The sequence below is a fragment of the Bactrocera neohumeralis genome, unplaced genomic scaffold (assembly GCF_024586455.1).
Source record: "Bactrocera neohumeralis isolate Rockhampton unplaced genomic scaffold, APGP_CSIRO_Bneo_wtdbg2-racon-allhic-juicebox.fasta_v2 cluster11, whole genome shotgun sequence".
Taxonomy (NCBI): Eukaryota; Metazoa; Arthropoda; class Insecta; order Diptera; family Tephritidae; genus Bactrocera; species Bactrocera neohumeralis.
The window spans coordinates 14,195,903-14,215,126 of NW_026089624.1; the positions used below are offsets into that span (position 1 = coordinate 14,195,903).

The 19,224-nt window shown below is 42.5% G+C and overlaps 2 protein-coding genes across 5 annotated transcripts in view; one reads left to right on the forward strand and one right to left on the reverse strand.

The window, feature by feature from the left end:
- LOC126766093 (transcription initiation factor TFIID subunit 3) overlaps positions 1-13,945 on the reverse strand; it is a 57,326-nt gene extending 43,381 nt beyond the window's left edge. For 3 of the 4 annotated variants that reach the window (XM_050483852.1, XM_050483853.1, XM_050483849.1), the window contains exon 1: positions 13,546-13,945. In XM_050483852.1, coding sequence (XP_050339809.1) covers positions 13,546-13,711 — 166 coding nt within the window. In that variant the 5' untranslated portion in view covers positions 13,712-13,945. The remainder of the gene's footprint in view (positions 1-13,545) is intronic. The other variant, XM_050483851.1, reaches the window with a different exon arrangement.
- A 1,116-nt stretch (positions 13,946-15,061) lies between these two features.
- LOC126766122 (uncharacterized) lies at positions 15,062-17,507 on the forward strand. Its single transcript, XM_050483968.1, has 2 exons — positions 15,062-17,340; positions 17,420-17,507. The coding sequence occupies exon 1, from the start codon at positions 15,077-15,079 to the stop codon at positions 17,171-17,173; it is 2,097 nt and encodes a 698-aa protein (XP_050339925.1). The 5' UTR covers positions 15,062-15,076; the 3' UTR covers positions 17,174-17,340; positions 17,420-17,507.
- The last annotated feature ends 1,717 nt before the right edge of the window (positions 17,508-19,224 follow it).

Here is a 19,224-nt window from a genome sequence, read left to right on the forward strand (position 1 = left end):
GAGAGCAGGAGTGCAAGCCGAGTAGAAAATCGTTCGGCTGTCTGTTGTGATTGCAGCTTCTCGACGTCGAAACTTCCTTTTGTTTGGTGGCGTGCGTTTTTTGCTGCACAGAGGCGGGTGCAAATCTTAGCTGCAACAAGATAGTGGTTCGATTCGATGTTAGGACCTCGGAGCGCACGCACATCTAAAACACAGGAAACGTGTCTTCCGTCTATCACAACATTATCGATCTGGTTGGCAGTTTTTCGGTCCGGAGACAGCCAGGTAGCTTGATGAATCTTCTTATGCTGGAATCTAGTACTACAGATAACCATATTTCGGGCCCCGGCGAAGTCAATCAGCCTCAACTCATTTGGGGATGTTTCCTCGTGGATTCTGAATTTACCGACCGTAGTGCCAAAGATACCTTCTTTGCCCACCCTGGCGTTAAAGTCGCCAAGCACGATTTTGACATCGTGGCAGGGGCAGCCCTCATAAGTGCGCTCCAAGCACTCATAAAAGGCATCTTTGGTCACATCGTCCTTCTCTTCCGGCGGGGCGTGGGCGCAAATCAGCGATATGTTGAAGAACCTCGCTTTGATGCGGATTGTGGCTAGACGTTCATTCACCGGAGTGAATGATAGTACTCGGCGACGGAGTCTCTCTCCCACCACGAATCCTACACCAAACTTGCGCTCCTTTATATGGCCACTGTAGTAAATGTCACAAGGACCTACTCGTCTCTGTCCTTGTCCCGTCCATCACATTTCTTGGACGGCGGTGATGTCAGCCTTTATTTTTACGAGGACATCAACCAGCTGGGCAGCGGCACACAGACAGCCCAATAGTAACCGCGGCAAAAAATGGTTCACAGTATATTAACATATATATGAGTAACAATTCCCTGAAATTTCAGCCTCATAACTTCATTACTTTTTGGTCTAGAGCAAGTCAAAGTTGAGGTATGCCAACGCGCTTGAAATATGTTAGTTCAATATGTAATAATCAAAAGCTTATTGAAATAAAAATACATAATAAATGTAACTTTCAAGTATTTGTTTAATTAATTTAGTTATTGTAGAATGAGTAAATGAAAAAATAAATTAAAAAAAAACGCAATTTTTTTTTTCTTAACAGAACTGTGGTGCAAAAATTGAATATTTTGCATTTTCAATGGCCTAGGAAATATAGAGCAGCCCCTCGCCCTAGGTGCAGACTTATACCAAATGAAAGTTTGAAATCTCAGCTTTAATTTAAAGTAGAGGACATATAGCAAAAGTTTGCAAAAGCACATTGAACATACAAAAAACTACAAAAAGTACGTAACGCGCACATTTTGTCGCTATACGTATGTTAGCATGCAATAGCATGTTTACAACTTTTTACTTTTATTTTTTTTTAATTGTTTACTATTCACTTATTGTGCAAGAGAATAGTAATAAATTACTTTTGTTTTTTGTTAGTTATTCAGAATTATGCTTTAAAGATCATTTATGTTTTAATAAAAATATTCTTGTTTACATAAATTTACGTTATTAATTTGATAGATAATTTTGTTGAAGGTCATTGACTTTGGGTTAGATAGTTGCATAATTTTTAATTTAAATTGATAGTGCAAGATATTGTTCTTATCTAAGTTGTGTTATGATCACTTTCTAATGTGGTTAGTTTAATTGTTATATTGTAGTGCCGCATGTTGCCTGGCAGGAAAATAGAAAATAGTCTCTTGCATTATAATTATTTTTGTTGTCCAAAGCTCATAAGCAGCCTAATATAGTGAGCATAATTTTTTTCCATCCGCTGAGCCAAACCAGTTTTTTTTTTTTTTGCTCAAACATATGTACATTTTGTGTACTCGTGTAATTTTTTTTTGCTACAGGAATGTTATCCGAAGAAGCGCAAGAAGCAATGAATAAGGAGTATATAAGCTGTAGGCTATTCCATTCTCGTAAAAATTCACGTATTTCTACGAATGAAGATGTAATGCACTATTTGCAAATATAATCAGATCCTTATATTAATTCATTTAGAATGAGAAACAAATTGAAAAAATTAGAATACCATGATGATGTTAAAAAATTATTGATTGAATGAAAAAAAAATATTGTTTTTTTTTTTATTGCATTCCAATGAGAGGTGGGCGTATTAGTGGGCGTGTTATTGTAATTTTTGCATGAAACATTTTAAATGATATAAATTACAGTAATATAGAATTTGAAGGTTGTATTTAATATATTTTAGAAAATATGGCACTTTTTATGTTAAGGTAGTATGGATGATGGGGTTAAAAGTGGGCCAAAGTTCAATTTTTATTTCAAAATAATGTTTGTAACTATATAACATTCAAGTATACCAAAATTGAAAGTTATACCTAAAGTATTACGGACAATACGGCATTTTACAAATTTCGACTGTATGACAGGTGGGCGTAAAAGTGGGCGAATTTTCTTAATTTTTTTTTTTTAAACTGGAATTGTCTCAAAAATAACCTGTGCAAAATTTCAGAGCTCTACAATGACTCCTTGTATTTGATGCCGGCGTTGTCTCACTGTGCGACACCTTCCCAATTAAGGGACCGGACATTCCAGGTGCATGCCATGGTCGTCATCAAAAGGGGGGTCTCTTGTCCGAGGCTGATTGCTAATTTTCATTGGTAAGTTTTTTTACGTGGCGGGTCCCAAACCCGCCAAAGTCGGACTTACCGAACCAATAACCCACATATTTAGTAAATCACTGGAGATGGGTATTTTTCCGTCGGCATGGAAACGCTCGTATATTTGTCCAATTCACAAGGCAGGGTCGAGATCTGAGGTGTCCAACTACAGGCCAATATGCATACAGCCGGAAATGGCAAAGCTGTTTGAGAAACTTGTTTTGCAGCAGGTGAATTTCGCCTTCAAGGATACGATCTCGACCAAGCAACTTGGGTTCTTTGGCGGCAGGTCTACGGCTACAAACCTTTACCTGTCGATTACGTACTGAGAGCGTTGGATAAGGGTGAAACAATTCACACTATCTACACGGACTTCAGCAAAGCGTTCGACATGGTGCATCATGAGCTTTTCATAGAGAAGATGGATCGCTACGGAGTGGCGGGAAATGTATTGAGTTGGTTTAACTCGTACTTGACTGGGAGATTCCTGCAGGTGCAAGTCAATGGCTATGTGTCGTCCGAGTTTAAAGTGTCGTCCGGGGTCCCAAAGAGTTTCCATATGGGGCCAGTGTTGTTTAGCATATTTGTCAACGACATTGGGGACAAAATATCGTCGGAATTTTTACTATATGCTGATGACCTCAAGATTTTCAGGAAGATAAGCACTTAAGATTTCGTTTGCCATGGTCGTCATCAAAAGGGGGGTCTCTCATCCGAGGCTGGTTGTAGCTCTTCACTGGGGGTGTTTTTTACGTGGCGGGTCCCAAACCCAGCGCACAACCCTTGTAGGGAATGTTTCGCCTTCTCACTTTAGCTCGCCTTCGAACGGATGTTCTTAGGCTACCCAGAGGATACTTGGTCAAAGACCGGAAGTAGTGAGCTGCTTGAGCCATGTGTAAAAGAATCGTTTCTGGCCACTCCCAAGTGAATGGCGATCAGAGAACTTTCCTCACTTTCGTGAACTTCTACACATGACTCCATCCATGCACCTGGAATGTCCGGTCCCTTAATTGGGAAGGTGCCGCTGCCCAGCTGGTTGATGTCCTCGTAAAGACAAAGGCTGACATCACCGCCGTCCAAGAAATGCGATGGACGGGACAAGGACAGAGACGAGTAGGTCCTTGTGACATTTACTACAGTGGCCATATAAAGGAGCGCAAGTTTGGTGTTGGATTCGTGATGGGAGAGAGACTCCGTCGCCGAGTACTATCATTCACTCTGGTGAATGAACGTCTAGCCACAATCCGCATCAAAGCGAGGTTCTTCAACATATCGCTGATTTGCGCCCACGCCCCGACGGAAGAGAAGGACGATGTGACCAAAGACGCCTTCTATGAGCGCTTGGAGCGCGCTTATGAGAGCTGCCCCCGCCACGATGTCAAAATCGTGCTTGGCGACTTTAACGCCAGGGTGGGCAAAGAAGGTATATTTGGCACTACGGTCGGTAAATTCAGCCTCCACGACGAAACATCCCCAAATGGGTTGAGGCTGATTGACTTCGCCGGGGCCCGAAATATGGTTATCTGTAGTACTAGATTCCAGCATAAGAAGATTCATCAGGCTACCTGGCTGTCTCCGGATCGAAAAACTACCAACCAGATTGATCATGTTGTGATAGATGGAAGACACGTCTCCAGTGTTTTAGATGTGCGTGCGCTCCGAGGTCCTAACATCGACTCGGACCACTATCTTGTTGCAGCTAAGATTCGCACTCGCCTCTGTGCAGCAAAAAACGCACGCCAACAAACACAAGGAAGGTTCGACGTCGAAAAATTGCAATCACAACAGACTGCCGAACGATTTTCTACTCGGCTTGCACTCCTGCTCTCTGAGAGCACTAGTCAACAACTCGGTATAGGGGAACTTTGGGACGGCATTTCGAATTCCATACGTACAGCTGCAACCGAAACCATTGGTTTTCGGAAAGAGCAAAAGAACAGCTGGTACGACGAGGAGTGCCGTGTCGCAGCGGAGAGAAAACAGGCTGCCTACCTCGCAACGTTACGATCGACCACTACACGTGCGGAATGGGATAGATACCGAGAGTTGAAGAGGGAAGCGAGACGCATTTGTAGACAGAAGAAGAAAGAGGCTGAAATGCGTGAGTACGAAGAGCTTGATAAGCTGGCCGACAGGGGTAATGCTCGAAAATTCTACGAAAAAATGCGGCGGCTTACGGAAGGTTTCAAGACCGGAGCGTATTCCTGTAGAAACCCCAAAGGTGATCTAGTCACTGATGCCCAGAGCATAGTTAAATTATGGAGGGAACACTTCTCCAGCCTGCTGAATGGCAGTGAACGCACAACACCAGGAGAAGGAGAACCCGATTCCCCAATCGATGACGATAGAGCAGACGTTCCATTACCCGACCATGAAGAAGTTCGAATAGCAATTGCCCGCCTGAAGAACAACAAAGCGGCAGGGGCCGACGGATTGCCGGCCGAGCTATTCAAACACGGCGGCGAAGAACTGATAAGGAGCATGCATCATCTTCTTTGTAAAATATGGTCGGACGAAAGCATGCCCAACGATTGGAATTTAAGTGTGCTATGCCCAATCCATAAAAAAGGAGACCCCACAATCTGCGCCAACTACCGTGGGATTAGCCTCCTCAACATCGCATATAAGGTTCTATCGAGCGTATTGTGTGAAAGATTAAAGCCCACCGTCAACAAACTGATTGGACCTTATCAGTGTGGCTTTAGACCTGGCAAATCAACAACCGACCAGATATTCATCATGCGCCAAATCTTGGAAAAGACCCGTGAAAGGAGAATCGACACACACCACCTCTTCGTCGATTTCAAAGCTGCTTTCGACAGCACGAAAAGGAGCTGCCTTTATGCCGCGATGTCTGAATTTGGTATCCCCGCAAAACTAATACGGCTGTGTAAACTGACGTTGAGTAACACCAAAAGCTCCGTCAGGATCGGGAAGGACCTCTCCGAGCCGTTCGATACCAAACGAGGTTTCAGACAAGGCGATTCCCTATCGTGCGACTTTTTCAACCTGCTTTTGGAGAAAATAGTTCGAGCCGCAGAACTAAATAGAGAAGGTACCATCTTCTATAAGAGTGTACAGATATCTCCTGTCATCAAACAAACAGTCGTCGCATTCGCGACTTGGCTCTCACGTCACTGTTGACAGTCATAACTTTGAAGTCGTAGATAATTTCGTCTATCTTGGAACCAGCGTAAACACCACCAACAATGTCAGCCTAGAAATCCAACGCAGGATAACTCTTGCCAACAGGTGCTACTTCGGACTGAGTAGGCAATTGAGAAGCAAAGTCCTCTCTCGACAAACAAAAACCAAACTCTATAAGTCACTCATAATTCCCGTCCTGCTGTATGGTGCAGAGTCTTGGACAGACGATGTCAACAACGGATGAGTCGACGTTGCGAGTTTTCGAGAGAAAAGTTCTGCGAAAGATGTATGGTCCTTTGCGCGTTAGCCACGGCGAATACCGCATTCGATGGAACGATGAGCTGTACGAGATATACGACGACATCGACATAGTTCAGCGAATTAAAAGACAGCGGCTACGCTGGCGAGGTCATGTTGTCCGGATGGATGAAAACACTCCAGCTCTGAAAGTATTCGACGCAGTACCCGCCGGGGAAGCAGAGGAAGAGGAAGACCTCCATTCCGTTGAAAAGACCAGGTGGAGAAGGACCTGGCTTCGCTTGGAACATTCAATTGGCGCCACGTTGCGAAAAGAAGAAACGACTGGCGCGCTGTTGTTAACTCGGCTATAATCGCTTAAGCGGTTTCTACGCCAATTAAGAAGAAGAAGAAGCACTTAAGATGATATTAGTGCATTACAGCAAGACCTTGATAGACTTGAGGAGTGGTACGACGAAAATAAAATAAGTTTAAATTTAAAAAGTGCGTGGTGATGTTCTTGTCACGGTCCTTAAGTCGTCGTGCAGCTGTTTACCGTATCGCTGATCATCAGCTAGAAGAAGTCACAGTAGTAAAAGATCTTGGTGTCATGATTGACAATGCACTAAATTTCGCCGGGCACATTGACAAAATTACATCACAGGCATACAGGACACTTGGGTTCATATTCAGATGTGGGGATGACTTCAGGAATACTGATACGTTCTTAAGGCCGTACTCGACCTGGTCATTGGTTTGGTCTCCTCATACCGACTGTCTCATTGACAAAGTGGAGAGAGTGCAGAAGAAACTCTGTAAATATGTCGTGGTCAATTTGGGATTTGTGACCTGATGAGTCGGAGACAAGTATCAGATCTCTTGTTTGCTTTTAAATAACTATATGGATTAATCGACTCTCCGGAAATTTTGGAACAATTCGGCCTTGTAGGCCGTATGCCTGGGTTGAGGTCGCACAGACTGTTCAAAACAGTCAACTCTTCGAAAAACTACGTGCGGGGTGGACCAAGGAGCAGGGTTGTAAAGTTAGTCAATAGATATTATCAAGATATTAATATGTTCAGTTGTACGTATGCGAGCTACGTCTCAAGGGTTAAGTATAATGGATCATTAATGTGTGATTTGTGATCAAACCTAATCAAGATGCACTCTCCTGATGTTAATACGTCAGTATGCGTGGTTGTACTCGTGAGAGTTAGGTTACATGAGCTTAAAGTTTAGTAGAATCTTAGTAATGACACACCAAGACATTGATTTGTGCAATGTTCACAATTAAGTCTCGTTTAAGTATCCAATATTAAATATATATGCCTTCTTCCTTCTTTTTTGTTATACTTCTTTGTATCTATATAGCCGATTGGCGTGAGTAATAATAATAAATAAATATTTGTACCTGCGAACGGTCGCTCTTTAGAACGCTGCCATCCAAAAACTATTCAAGATACGACCTTGCCGGTTTCGAAGGATATTATTGGAAATATCAACTATCGAAAAAGCAAAAATAAAAATTGTTTGAAAGTATCACATTGGTATAGCCCCTTAATATTGAGTACAACATAAATATAGGAAGAGATATTGACAAAAGCATAAAGGAACTCAATGCCATAATAATTAACGCAACTGTCTTAGCAACACCAAACAAAAGCTTTAAGCCGCTTGGTTTCAAAAAAATCACTAATAATGAAATAGAAAAGCTTGTATTAATGGCAGATAAACCGCTCCCCTTCCACTCTGCTTCAATTAAAATCAGCTTTGCGTAAATTAAAAACAGCGCCTTACCGCGAGGAAGAATGAAATGTATATATAGTAGTTGTGTACAAATTCAAGCAAGCGAAATTCCCTTTGGAAAGCTCAAAAAAAAATTAGGGAAAAATCGCTGATTATCTTGATAGATAAATCTGAGAAGACTTAACAGAAGCCGCCTTCATACAAACCAATCAGTGTTCTACTGTGTCCTTCTAAAATTTTTGAAAAAGTGTTACTATGAAATATGTCTCCTTTCCTCCACGAAAATAATATTATACCAACGCACCAATTCGGGTTTCGTGAAAAACATTGCACGATAGAGCAAGTAAATTACTAACGAAATAAGAAAAGCATTTGAGTACAGAGAGTACTGTTCAGCTATATTTCTAGACGTGGCTCAGGCATTTGATAAGGTGTGGCATGAAGGCCTTTTATATAAGATTAAAAACATTCTACCTTTAGAAATGTATAAAACATTGGAGTCTTATTTAAAAAAATAGACAATTTATCGTAAAAGTGGGAGGAGTAAGAAAAGTTAAGTATGAACATATGTTTAAAGTAAAAATTTTTTTAGTTAAAAACAACTTTTTATTTTCAAATTTTAGATTTTAACATTTTTTTTATAATAATTACAATAAATTTCTTACAATAATTGAGACATTTCATGTTTATACTCATGTCTTTTCCTATAGAAACAAAGATAAATTAATTCAAAATAATAATAAAATAATTTGATTTCTTAACTTACATTTCTCGTCCCAGAGGATGGAAAAGATAAGTGGCGATGTATAATCAGCCCTTCTCCCGAGGGACAGCACTACCAAAACAGTTATCTTCAAGAAGAAGTTTAAGGTCACCCTCGGCAGCAAAGACGAGTGGAACGATTCCAATCTCGAACTGATGCTGAGGAATGTACGCTGAGGTGGTACACCGATGGCTCGAAAATGTCGGAGGGAATCGGTGCAGGGATCGCTGGTCCACGCACTACGCTCTCCATACCCATGGGAGAGTTCCCAAGCATTTTCCAGGCAGAAGTCTTTGCCATAAGTCGGTGTATAGAAATAAACCTCCATCGCAACTATCGTAATGAGAGAAAAGCCATTCTCAGCGACAGTCAAGCGGCGCTAAAAGCGATCTCTTCTTACGAAATCAAATCGTTATTAGTGCAGGAGTGCAGGGAAAGGCTGAACAGCCTTGTAGAACGTAACCAGGTACACCTAATCTGGGTGTCTAGTCACAGAGGTATAGCCGGTAATGAACTGGCGGATGAGCGCAGCCTCCACCAAGATGGTGAGACCAGAGCCCTTTATTAGGGTAGGTCCACATACCATAAAGGAGCTACTTCGCAAGGAAGAAGGAGTGGACAGGGAGGAGCATTGGCGGCAAACGCGCGGTATGAGACATGCCAAGTTGCTAATGGGAGGATACAATTTAAGTAGGTTCAAGGTTATAATAAACCTCCCCAGGAACAAACTCAGGCTACTGGTCGCATGGTATACTGGCCACTGCAGGCTGAATAGGCACCTGTACAACATGGGCCTATCCTCTTGCATTAACTGCCGGTTCTGCGACCTGGAGCCTGAAACCCCGGAGCACCTGCTGATTGACTGCGCAGCAGTCTGTATACGCAGGACTAAGGCCCTAGGATCAATGTTTCCGGATAGGGATCGCATAGCCTCACTAGCGCCCGGAAGGCTATTGAACTTCATCAATGCGCTGGGGCTAGATGAGTCTATGTAAGTTAGGAGAGGGCACAATAGACCAAAGGTCGCGGTGCATTCCTCATATTGAATCAATCAATCAACTTACATTTCAAATCTGTGTGCGACTATCTTCTTGATTTGTTTCTGACAAAAAAACCGATAAAATTGATTTCCGTGACACCCAAAACCGATACAAATTCTGTTTCGAATATCAAACCAATAGTATCTGAATTCATGACACCTATTGCTTTTTTTGATCGGTTTCAATTCTGATTCCGACAACTATCAGATTATACAAAACACCTGAATATTTTAGTACCCCAAGCGAATGAAGTATCTTATCTTGGTATCCACCTAGATAGAAGACTTACGTGGAGAAAACATATATCTAGTAAAATAACTTACATGAGTAGAAGAAGCTGCAAATTTATATTGGCTTTTAAATACTTAAATACTCTATAATTAGCATAGACAACAAAGTGCGGTTATAAATCCCATTTTAGGTATGACCTGTACTACTGTACTAGTATTGATATAATACAAAGGTTCCAATCAACAATGCTTAGAAGAATCACGTGTTCACCATGGTACAGGCGTATTAAAAATTTCCATAAAGACCTTGGTATTCTTATGGTAAAGAAAGAAGTAGAAGACAGCAGAATTAAATATATGTATATATAAACTCCAAGATTACCAAACCCTTTGGCTAATGCTTTGGTACATTCCTTCGATCAAACACGCCTTAAAAGAAGAGATATGCCTGCGTACTAAAGAGCAGCGTATCACCAGCTCAGTTAGTTGCTTGAGCTTGTCAAGTTTTTAAATATATTTCAGATTTTACAAGTTATTGTTGGCTTTAAAACAAAAAGCAGATCCAGTAAATAAATAAATATTAAAAAAACAAGAAAAAAAAGAAATCTGGACAACCATCAATATCGACTTCATAAGCAGAGCGATTCGGTAAGGCGTCAATGTTCTGTGTTTGATGGGATCAGAAGCTTCTAAAGCCTGGTCAAACTGTTAATACTAATTGCTACAGATAAAAAAAATTATCAGTTTGAACCATTTATATATCGAGAAACGACCAGAATAAGTCAGAAAACACGGAAAAGTAATTTTGTTACACGACAATGCACCTGCAGTCAGATTACTAGGCTGGGAGGTGCTACCTCTCTCACCGTATTCACCAGACTTGTTCTCTTCCGATTACCGATTGTTTTCATCAATTGGACACAAATAGGCTGAGCAGCACTTCGATTCCTACATCGAGAATTGGGTGTCTGATTGATTTGGTTCAGATGGCGAATATTTCTATTTGCTTGGTACGCACAAATTGGCAGAAAAGTGGTCAAAAAAACGCTAAATTCTTACCAGAACATATATAGTTACCGCTGATTTATGTTTATTTCAGATATTCCCGGTTAAAGTTTAAGAGTCTAAAAGTTCAATGGGATATGTGCTAATTTTCAGAGGACGCAGATATAAAAATAATGTTGCTAGGACTTATAGTTTTTAAAATATCCGCGATTAAAATCTGTATAGCTACAAATGGTATTTAACCACGTTTAACTAATTTTTCACTTTGTATATTCAAATATATACGTCAAGCAAAGATTTCACTTTTATTTTGCGTTTTTTTAATAAATTACTTAATTTAAAAATCACTTGGCACACTCATAGCTGAAGAGGTTAAAAGTGTTTACAATTATGAGGAAAACGAGCGTTGCCACATCTTGGTAACCAAATATAAAGGATCTTTCAACGAGAGCGTTTTCTTAGCCGAACCAATACCCGGGGTGACTGGAGTACGTTCGCGTAATACTCCTTTCTACGTTGGGGGTTGTTGTTGTAGATGCTGTTGTAACGGGTATCGAATCCCCGTTAGGATTAGATAAATTGTCGTCGACGTCATCTAAAATTGAGCCTAAGAAACGGGCTGTTTCGACGGGGTCGGACCAAAGGGAAAATGGTTAGCAAGGCATGCAAAGAGGTGGCCAACGTCATGTGTGAACTCATTGCACGGTGGGCATATATTTGATATGTCGGGGTCTATTTTGGATAAGTAGTAACCTGCTACAGTATGCAGAACAAAGCTCCCAATGATCGGGGTGACTGCGGTTTTCGCGCAATATTCCTTTTGCATTGGCGCCTATCGGCCGCGTGCTCCAAAAAACAAAATAACCCTGGTCCATCCAATACCCGGAGTAACCTACTTATTTTAGTAAATAATGTTTTTATATAGTACTAGCAGCCCGCCCCGCCTTCGCACGGATATTAAAAAATTATTTCAAAAGTTATAATTTTGTACAAACTCTCCCAAACATACTTCCTCGTTTTTGCGTGGGATCATTAAAAATTAGTAAAATAAATGAAATTCGAACTTTTAACATTTTTTTGTATTATTATTATTTTACTTTCTCTGCTCCTGAAAACTAATTTTTTATGTCAGAGCTACCCTGTAAACGATATTTGATGTTAATTTATTTTGTGGCAGCAATATAAATTGATTTTCTGGACCTCCGATCTGCGATAGACTAACATACCGTTGGCCATGAGTAAAACATTCTTTTCGTAGGTCAATCGCTACTAATTCGAAAGTTTGGCTTTGGGACTTGTTTATGGACAGAGCGAAAGATGTTTTCAGCGGAAACTAAGGCCGTTTAAATGGGATTGGCAGATCACTTGGGATTATCGGAATCCTCGTTATATAAGTTGGTCGACCAGCTGCTGGGCCAGTGATGATTTAAACAATTAACTGCGTCTTTGATTTTAGCCACGGTATCAATGATTTGAATAATTAGATAGTTTATTTCGTTAACACTATCATTACTGGGTGACACTATTGCCCTAAAAAATAACCAATGAAAGTCTTTTTCGTGCAAATTCTCGATGTCAGGGTATACTGCATCTATTAAAATTTTTAAACTATGGACTATTTGGCCTAGATATCATCCAGAAAAATATTACAATTACTGTTCAAATTTTGAGTGGTAAAAATTCCTTCCCCAATTTTAAGCAGTTGTTGTGAAAAATAACCATCGGTAATTCCATGAAGATGAGCTCTCATATTCGTCCGTAATTTTATATTATCAATCGAAAACCATAAGGGCGATGGTATTAAGCATTTTTATATGATATATGCTCGCGTAATTCAGTTAATGAAAGAAAGAGTCTGTCGGAAATCTCCAGAAAATAGGAAAGTTATCTCGCGCATGAGAGCATTGGATTTTCTAAGGTCTTTTAATGTTCTGTCTACGGCGTCTATAAGAGACACATTTTTATGGATAAAACATATTGATTTTTGTTCAAGATTTACGGATAGCGGAAGTGTAAAAGCTGAATGAGCAGTTATCCTATTCTTTAGAAGAGTTGCAGCAATTCCTGACGAAGCAGCTGCTATCACTTCACTTTCTTCTATAAAATATGAACGAACGTAGCACTGATTATTAGTTAGAATGCAACCCTTTTGTTATTGTGTGAACAAAAATAATTGAACAAAAGTTAAATGTGGAATAAAAGTTTTTTTTGCATTATTTAATATAAATTAAATGGTTAGAAACGAATTAGTGAAGCGTTAGTGGATATAAAAGTTAAAAATATAAGTGTAAAATGCATTATAAGTCGGAGAAACACGCATTTCAAATAGTTGATTTTTTGAACTTTAAATGCAAATATCTCAAAAACCATAAGTCAGCGGCAGCTATATGTATATATATATATTCTTGATCTGGAGGACCTCCCCTATCCGTACATACCCATTTTAACCCCGAAATCGGTGAATGCTATTCTAAATCGCAGCCGATTTCTTCCTTAAAAGCTGTAAAATGTGAATTTCTTTAAGTGATACCAGTTTAATTTAATGGATTTGAAGTGAAAAATGTGCGTATTATAAAACTTAAATATATTTCTATATATAAACTTATAAATCAAAGAAACATGCGCTTTAATTTTGAAATTGAAATGCAAAGATTTTAAAAACAGCAAGTCAGCGGACCTATATATATACTTTCTTAATCTGGATAGCCTCTTCGATTCATACATACAGCAAAGAGAAGTACTTACAATGTTCAACTTGTCTTCGCAGGTCTCGAGAGAATTCATGAAGAAATCTTTGCAGAATATCCTGAAGCAACTCAAACGGAGTTGTTTGTACGACATGGTAACCAATAGTCTGGCAAATTTGAGCGACAACTATTCGCAAAAGCTCTCGCATATAGTGATCCGTCATAATATATTCGACAATTTATGTTGCGAAATTACGACTTGTTTATTTTCTCATGAAGTATTGTTCCTGAATATCTAGTTATAATTGAAATACCTCTGCTTGAAAAATATTTTAAGTTTCTGATCGATAAATTTATTTTTAACATCGACATATATACAATAACACCAATAATTTACACTAAGATATTAAAGTTGATTAAACATTAAAAGAAATTTCCTTCGAGCGCTGTACGACTTTATCGATAGAGCGATTTTTCGATTTACCGCGTTGCTCATCCCTGTTTAGGCTTAAGCGAGGTATACACTTGCAGACTTCTACGCATACCCTGTCGGAAGTCAGTTCTCTATACACTTCCGTGACATATTGTTCAGACACAAGAATGATAGAATACAAGATTACGACACTAGTTTACAGTTAGTTTTTTTCGGTTTAGCTCTTGACAATTCTTACGAAAAAAAATACATTGTTCAACAATTTCGTGACGTCACAGTTTTGCGTTGAGAAGAACAAGCATAGAAATGCATACAAATTGTAAACAGAAAAGTAAACACTTTTTGAAATTCCCAAAATAATATTAATTCATTCGTCCTTGCAGGAAAAATTTCAGTGGAATGTTTAGAATATTGTTGCGAGAAAATATTTATATAATTAGTTTTAGGCACATCCACAATAAATAGAGTAGCATGTGTGGAAATTGTTGTGGAAATTGTTCAAATGAAGAAACCCAGTGTAAGTGTACTGTTGTATTTATTTAAATTTCTAAGCATAAATATATTAATTTTTTAAAATGAAATGTGCAGTAGCTTGTTGTAATAATTATTATGCAATTAAAGGATCGAAAACGAGTTTTTCAGTTTTCCGGCCGATTTAAAAGTTGCCAAAAAATGGGTTTTATTTTGCAAAAGAAATGATATATTTAATACTAAATTAATAATTTCACAATTCTTTTATCATAATTTCATACATCTGATACATCTGAACTTATAATATATGTATATATTTATATACAACACAAGAAACGTCTTCTCCATTTGAATCACAACTTAATAGACAATTTTATTCAGCCCTATTCTGCATTTCTACTCGAATCGAAACTTTCTCCGATTGGCAACTTTGGTATTCTGCGCTTCGATTCAACTTCGAAAATTCCAATTCAATGTATTCTGCATTGCGATCGTAATTACGTTTTTGTACGTTGAAGTTTTGTCGGCGGAAAGCCGTTATATATTCATTTTCGTGCACTTGGATAAAATAATTTCCTCAAATATGTAAGTAAAACTTTATGATTATAGTTGTAAAAATGGTAGGCACCTTCGTGGTGCAGGGGCTTAAACCGCAGCACAGCACAGCATCTCTCAGCTACCGGAGATGTTGCTGCAGAGCATCGCCCCCGGTGGCTGTCGGAGGCTGCATGTGCACGGTGACCAAGAGCTACCACCTCCTAATCCAGGGTGTTATGCGACCCGTGCCCATTGGATGATTTGCAGCCAGGAGGTAAATTCGGCTGTATTCGTACGGAGCCTTCCCAACACCGGGCCGCCTTGGGAAGTAACGGTGGCCTTACTGCGTCAAGGGGCTCTGGCGCAGTGGACTTTTAGACTCCCCTTCTTTAAGACTAGACCGGGAGGCTTACAACACGAGCCGAACGGTCGTAAGAACAAGATGAAAGAACAACAACAACAACAACCACAAAAACAACAACAACAAACAACAACAACGGCAACGACCAAAGCAACGACAATCAAAACGGTGAACATGGACAGCAGCAGCAATAGTACCGCAGGCAAGAGTGGCCCAGGGGCTAAGCGTAAGTTTAGCTTCTTGGACGCCCTGTCGCCGGAAGAACGTGCACTCTTTGAAGAGCACGCTCGTGACGACGACGACGATGTGCCCTCTTGCAGCGGCACTCAACGCAGCGCGTCAACCGCAATTCGCGCAAACGCTACCCCCGCAACCCCCTCGAGCAGGATCGACTGCGGAGAGGAGGGTGGTTTCACGAAAGTGGAATCAAGGGGTGAACGTAAAAGAAGACGGCAACGAGGGAACATTCCATGTACCCCGGAGCCAGGACAGCCAGGAGGTCATGACGACCCACGTAGATTGGGAATGAGTGGAGCCACTCTTAAGTGGTACCTAAGATTCCTTGAGGACGGCATGACCCCGGAGTCAGCCGAAAGGCGGGCTCTGGGTAGGAGCAGTGGGAAAGACCCCTCTCCTAACAATGTACGACACGCAGGTACCAACGGTGGATCGGCCGCGACAAAACGCAGGAACCGAAGGCGTCGTCGTGCTAAAGCAGCCTCGTCGGAGGGACAGAGCGCAGCAAGGCCGGCGACCCAGGAGGCACCTAGTCGATCGGAGAAGAGGAAGGGTGGCCAAATAACGCCTCAGGTGCCACCTAAGCCCAAGAGAATACGGGAAGATAAACCACAAGAGGCCAGTGGTAGGCGCTCCAACCCCAACCAGCAGCCAATAAGTACCGAAAGCCGCAAATACTCGGAGGCTGTAAGTAGCATCCGTATGGCAGTGGTGCCCCGCAATTACCCGGCGGAGGCCCTAGAGCCTGAGCAACTTACAGCCCTACAGAACTGCCTGGTAAAGGCCCTATCCATCGGCAATAAGTTCACCGGTGCCTTTAACGGCATATTCTTTAAGGGCGGCATGCTGCTGGTCGACTGCCAGGAAGAGAAGTCGGCCACCTGGCTGAAGGAGATCACGCCAAGGCTCGAGGGTTGGAAGGGCCCGGCCCTGTGTGTAAAGAGAGGTGAGGAAATACCGCGAACACACAGCATGGTAGCGTTCTTTCCGAGAAGTGCAGAGGATAGCTACGACTTCGTGCTTAGTCTGGTGAGGAACCAGAACGAAGGTTTAAGTACCTCGGCGTGGAAAGTCGTAGCAAGCAGTGTTGTGGGTTCCGGGTGGAACCTCAACATCACGATGGACGACGAGTCCTACAAGTTTATAAGGCTGAAGGGATTCAAACTGAATTTCCGCTTCGGCAAGATTGTGATGCGGCCATGGAGGCCCAAGGCTGCGTCCACGAGCCAAGAGGCCAAGACGGGGATGAACGTAGCACCAGCTCCTCCCGTAGCCCGCCCAGCGGCGCATGAGGCGACTGCAGCTGTGGCTTCGGGTAAGGACAGCGAATCCCCCAGCGAACCCATCTCGGCTGGGCAGGTTGCGACCGCCGCCGCGGATGCAGATGAGAGCAACGGGCAGGAAGGAAAGATGTCATTCACCCAGGAGCAGGAGGCGACTGCATCTGTGGTTTCGGGGGAGGATAGCGAATCCCCCAGCGGACTCATCTCGGCTGGGCAGGTTGCGACCACCGCCGCGGATGCAGACGAGAGCAACGGGCAAGAAGAAAAGATGCCATCCACCCAGGAGCTTCTGGAAGGGTTGGAGATGCAGGTCGATGAAGGGGACGAAGACGGGGACCTGTCTCTCTTAGAACCGATTCTGTAGGCTCCAGCACCGGCATAGAAGTGGCCCAGGTGAACCTACATCACGCATCGGCAGCCTCGGCAGTCATCGTGAAGAGGTTCATCTCGGATAACCTGGGCATCCTTCTAATCCAGGAACCTTGGGTGTTCAAAGGAGAGGTAAGAGGCCTCAACATGAGAAGGAGCAAGGTAATCTGGGATCTCTCTAGCGAGAGACCCCGATCTTGTGTAGTCGTTAGAGCCGATATAGACTTTTTCTGTATTTCAGAGTTTCTAACGCAAGACCTGGTGGCGGTGCAAGTGAAGGACAAGGAAGGATCGGACTTCGTCCTTGCATCCGCATACTTTCCGGGAGAGTCAGCCACAGCCCCCCATCGATACTTGGTCTGGTGGAGTATTGTAAATCCAACAATCTCCCCCTGACCATAGGATGTGACGCAAATGCTCATCACACGGAATGGGGTAGCACGAACTGCAACATGAGGGGTGAGTCACTGCTTGAATTTATACTTAGTAATAATATTAACATAGAGAATGTGGGCTGCGAGCCAACCTTCGTAACAAGTGTCCGCAGGGAAGTCCTAGACATTACCCTAAGCAATGACAACATGATCGGGTTGATCTCGCAGTGGAGGGTATCAAAAGAGCCCTCACTGTCAGATCACAGAATCATTCGTTTTGCTCTGAGGGTGGTAGTCGGGGACCGACCTCCAACTCGTACCCCCAGAAATACAAATTGGGGCACTTTCAAAGAGATCCTAAGTAGAAGTATAAGTGTAGTGGAGCAGGCGGATGTTAGGTCCACCACAGTTGGACTGGAGAGCAGACTGAGTGCCATAACCCAGTCCATTGTGGACGCCTATCATTGTGCCTGTCCACTGAAAGCGACCACCAGCAAACAAGGCTGCCCATGGTGGTCCAGTAAACTCTCAGCCCTCAGACTGAAGGTGCGTAGGTTGTTCAACAAAGCCAAGCGCACAGGCAGTTGGGAGGACTACAAATGGCACCTAACAGCCTACAACAAGGAGATTAGGCTTGCCAAGTCAAACAGTTTCAGGAAATTCTGTGATAGCGTCTCCTCGACCCCGGAGGCAGCTCGACTGCACAAGGCGTTGTCGAAGGGTAAGACGGACACAGTATTATCCCTAAAGAGACAGGACGGGACATATACGACAAGCGCGGAGCAGAGGGCAGAAACGCTCCTACAAACGCACTTCCCGGAGACGGCTCAAGCTGACCTAACCCCAACCTTGGTCACACGCAGGCCGGATCGCTCAGACTGGCTGACGGCAAGGACTCTGTTCACTGCTGACTCAGTCAGATGGGCACTGGCCTCCTTCTCGAGCTACAAATCACCGGGAGTGGACGGCGTCTTCCCGGCCCTATTGCAGCAAGGTATGGATATCCTCCTACCACACCTGCTGGGGCTGATGAGAGACAGCCTGGCGATGTCGTATATCCCCGAACCGTGGAGAATAGCAAAAGTGATTTTCATCCCCAAGATAGGGAGGAGAGACTATTCGTTAGCCAAATCGTTCCGGCCTATTAGTCTCACGTCCTTTATGCTGAAGGGGATGGAAAAAGTAATAGACAACCATATTAGATCGGAAGCGCTGAAGATTGCACCCCTACATGCCGGACAACACGCGTACAGGGCAGGTAGATCTACAAATACCGCTCTGTACCAACTCGCGTCTGAGCTACAGGATTCGCTGGATAATGGCGAGGTTGCGATCTGCGCCTTCCTTGATATCGAAGGGGCCTTTGATAACGCGTCTCACACTAGCGTCATCAAGGCACTCGAGAGAAGGAACGTAAATCCCTCGATACGCAGATGGACGGAAGCCCTTCTGCGCACTAGGGTTGCAGAAACAACAGTTGGAGGAAGTAAAATTCGTCTTGGCACCACGAGGGGCTGCCCACAGGGTGGAGTACTGTCCCCTCTGCTTTGGAGCCTGATAGTAGACGAACTACTCGAGCTGCTCACCAGCAATGGAATCCGCTGTCAAGGGTACGCGGACGACATTGTCATAATGGCGAGAGGAAGATTTGAGAACACTCTCTGTGACATTG

What these genes read in the sequence shown, in the direction of transcription:
- LOC126766122 (XM_050483968.1), top strand. Translation starts at nt 15,077, where the DNA reads ATGTTGCTGCAGAGCATCGCCCCCGGTGGCTGTCGGAGGCTGCATGTG.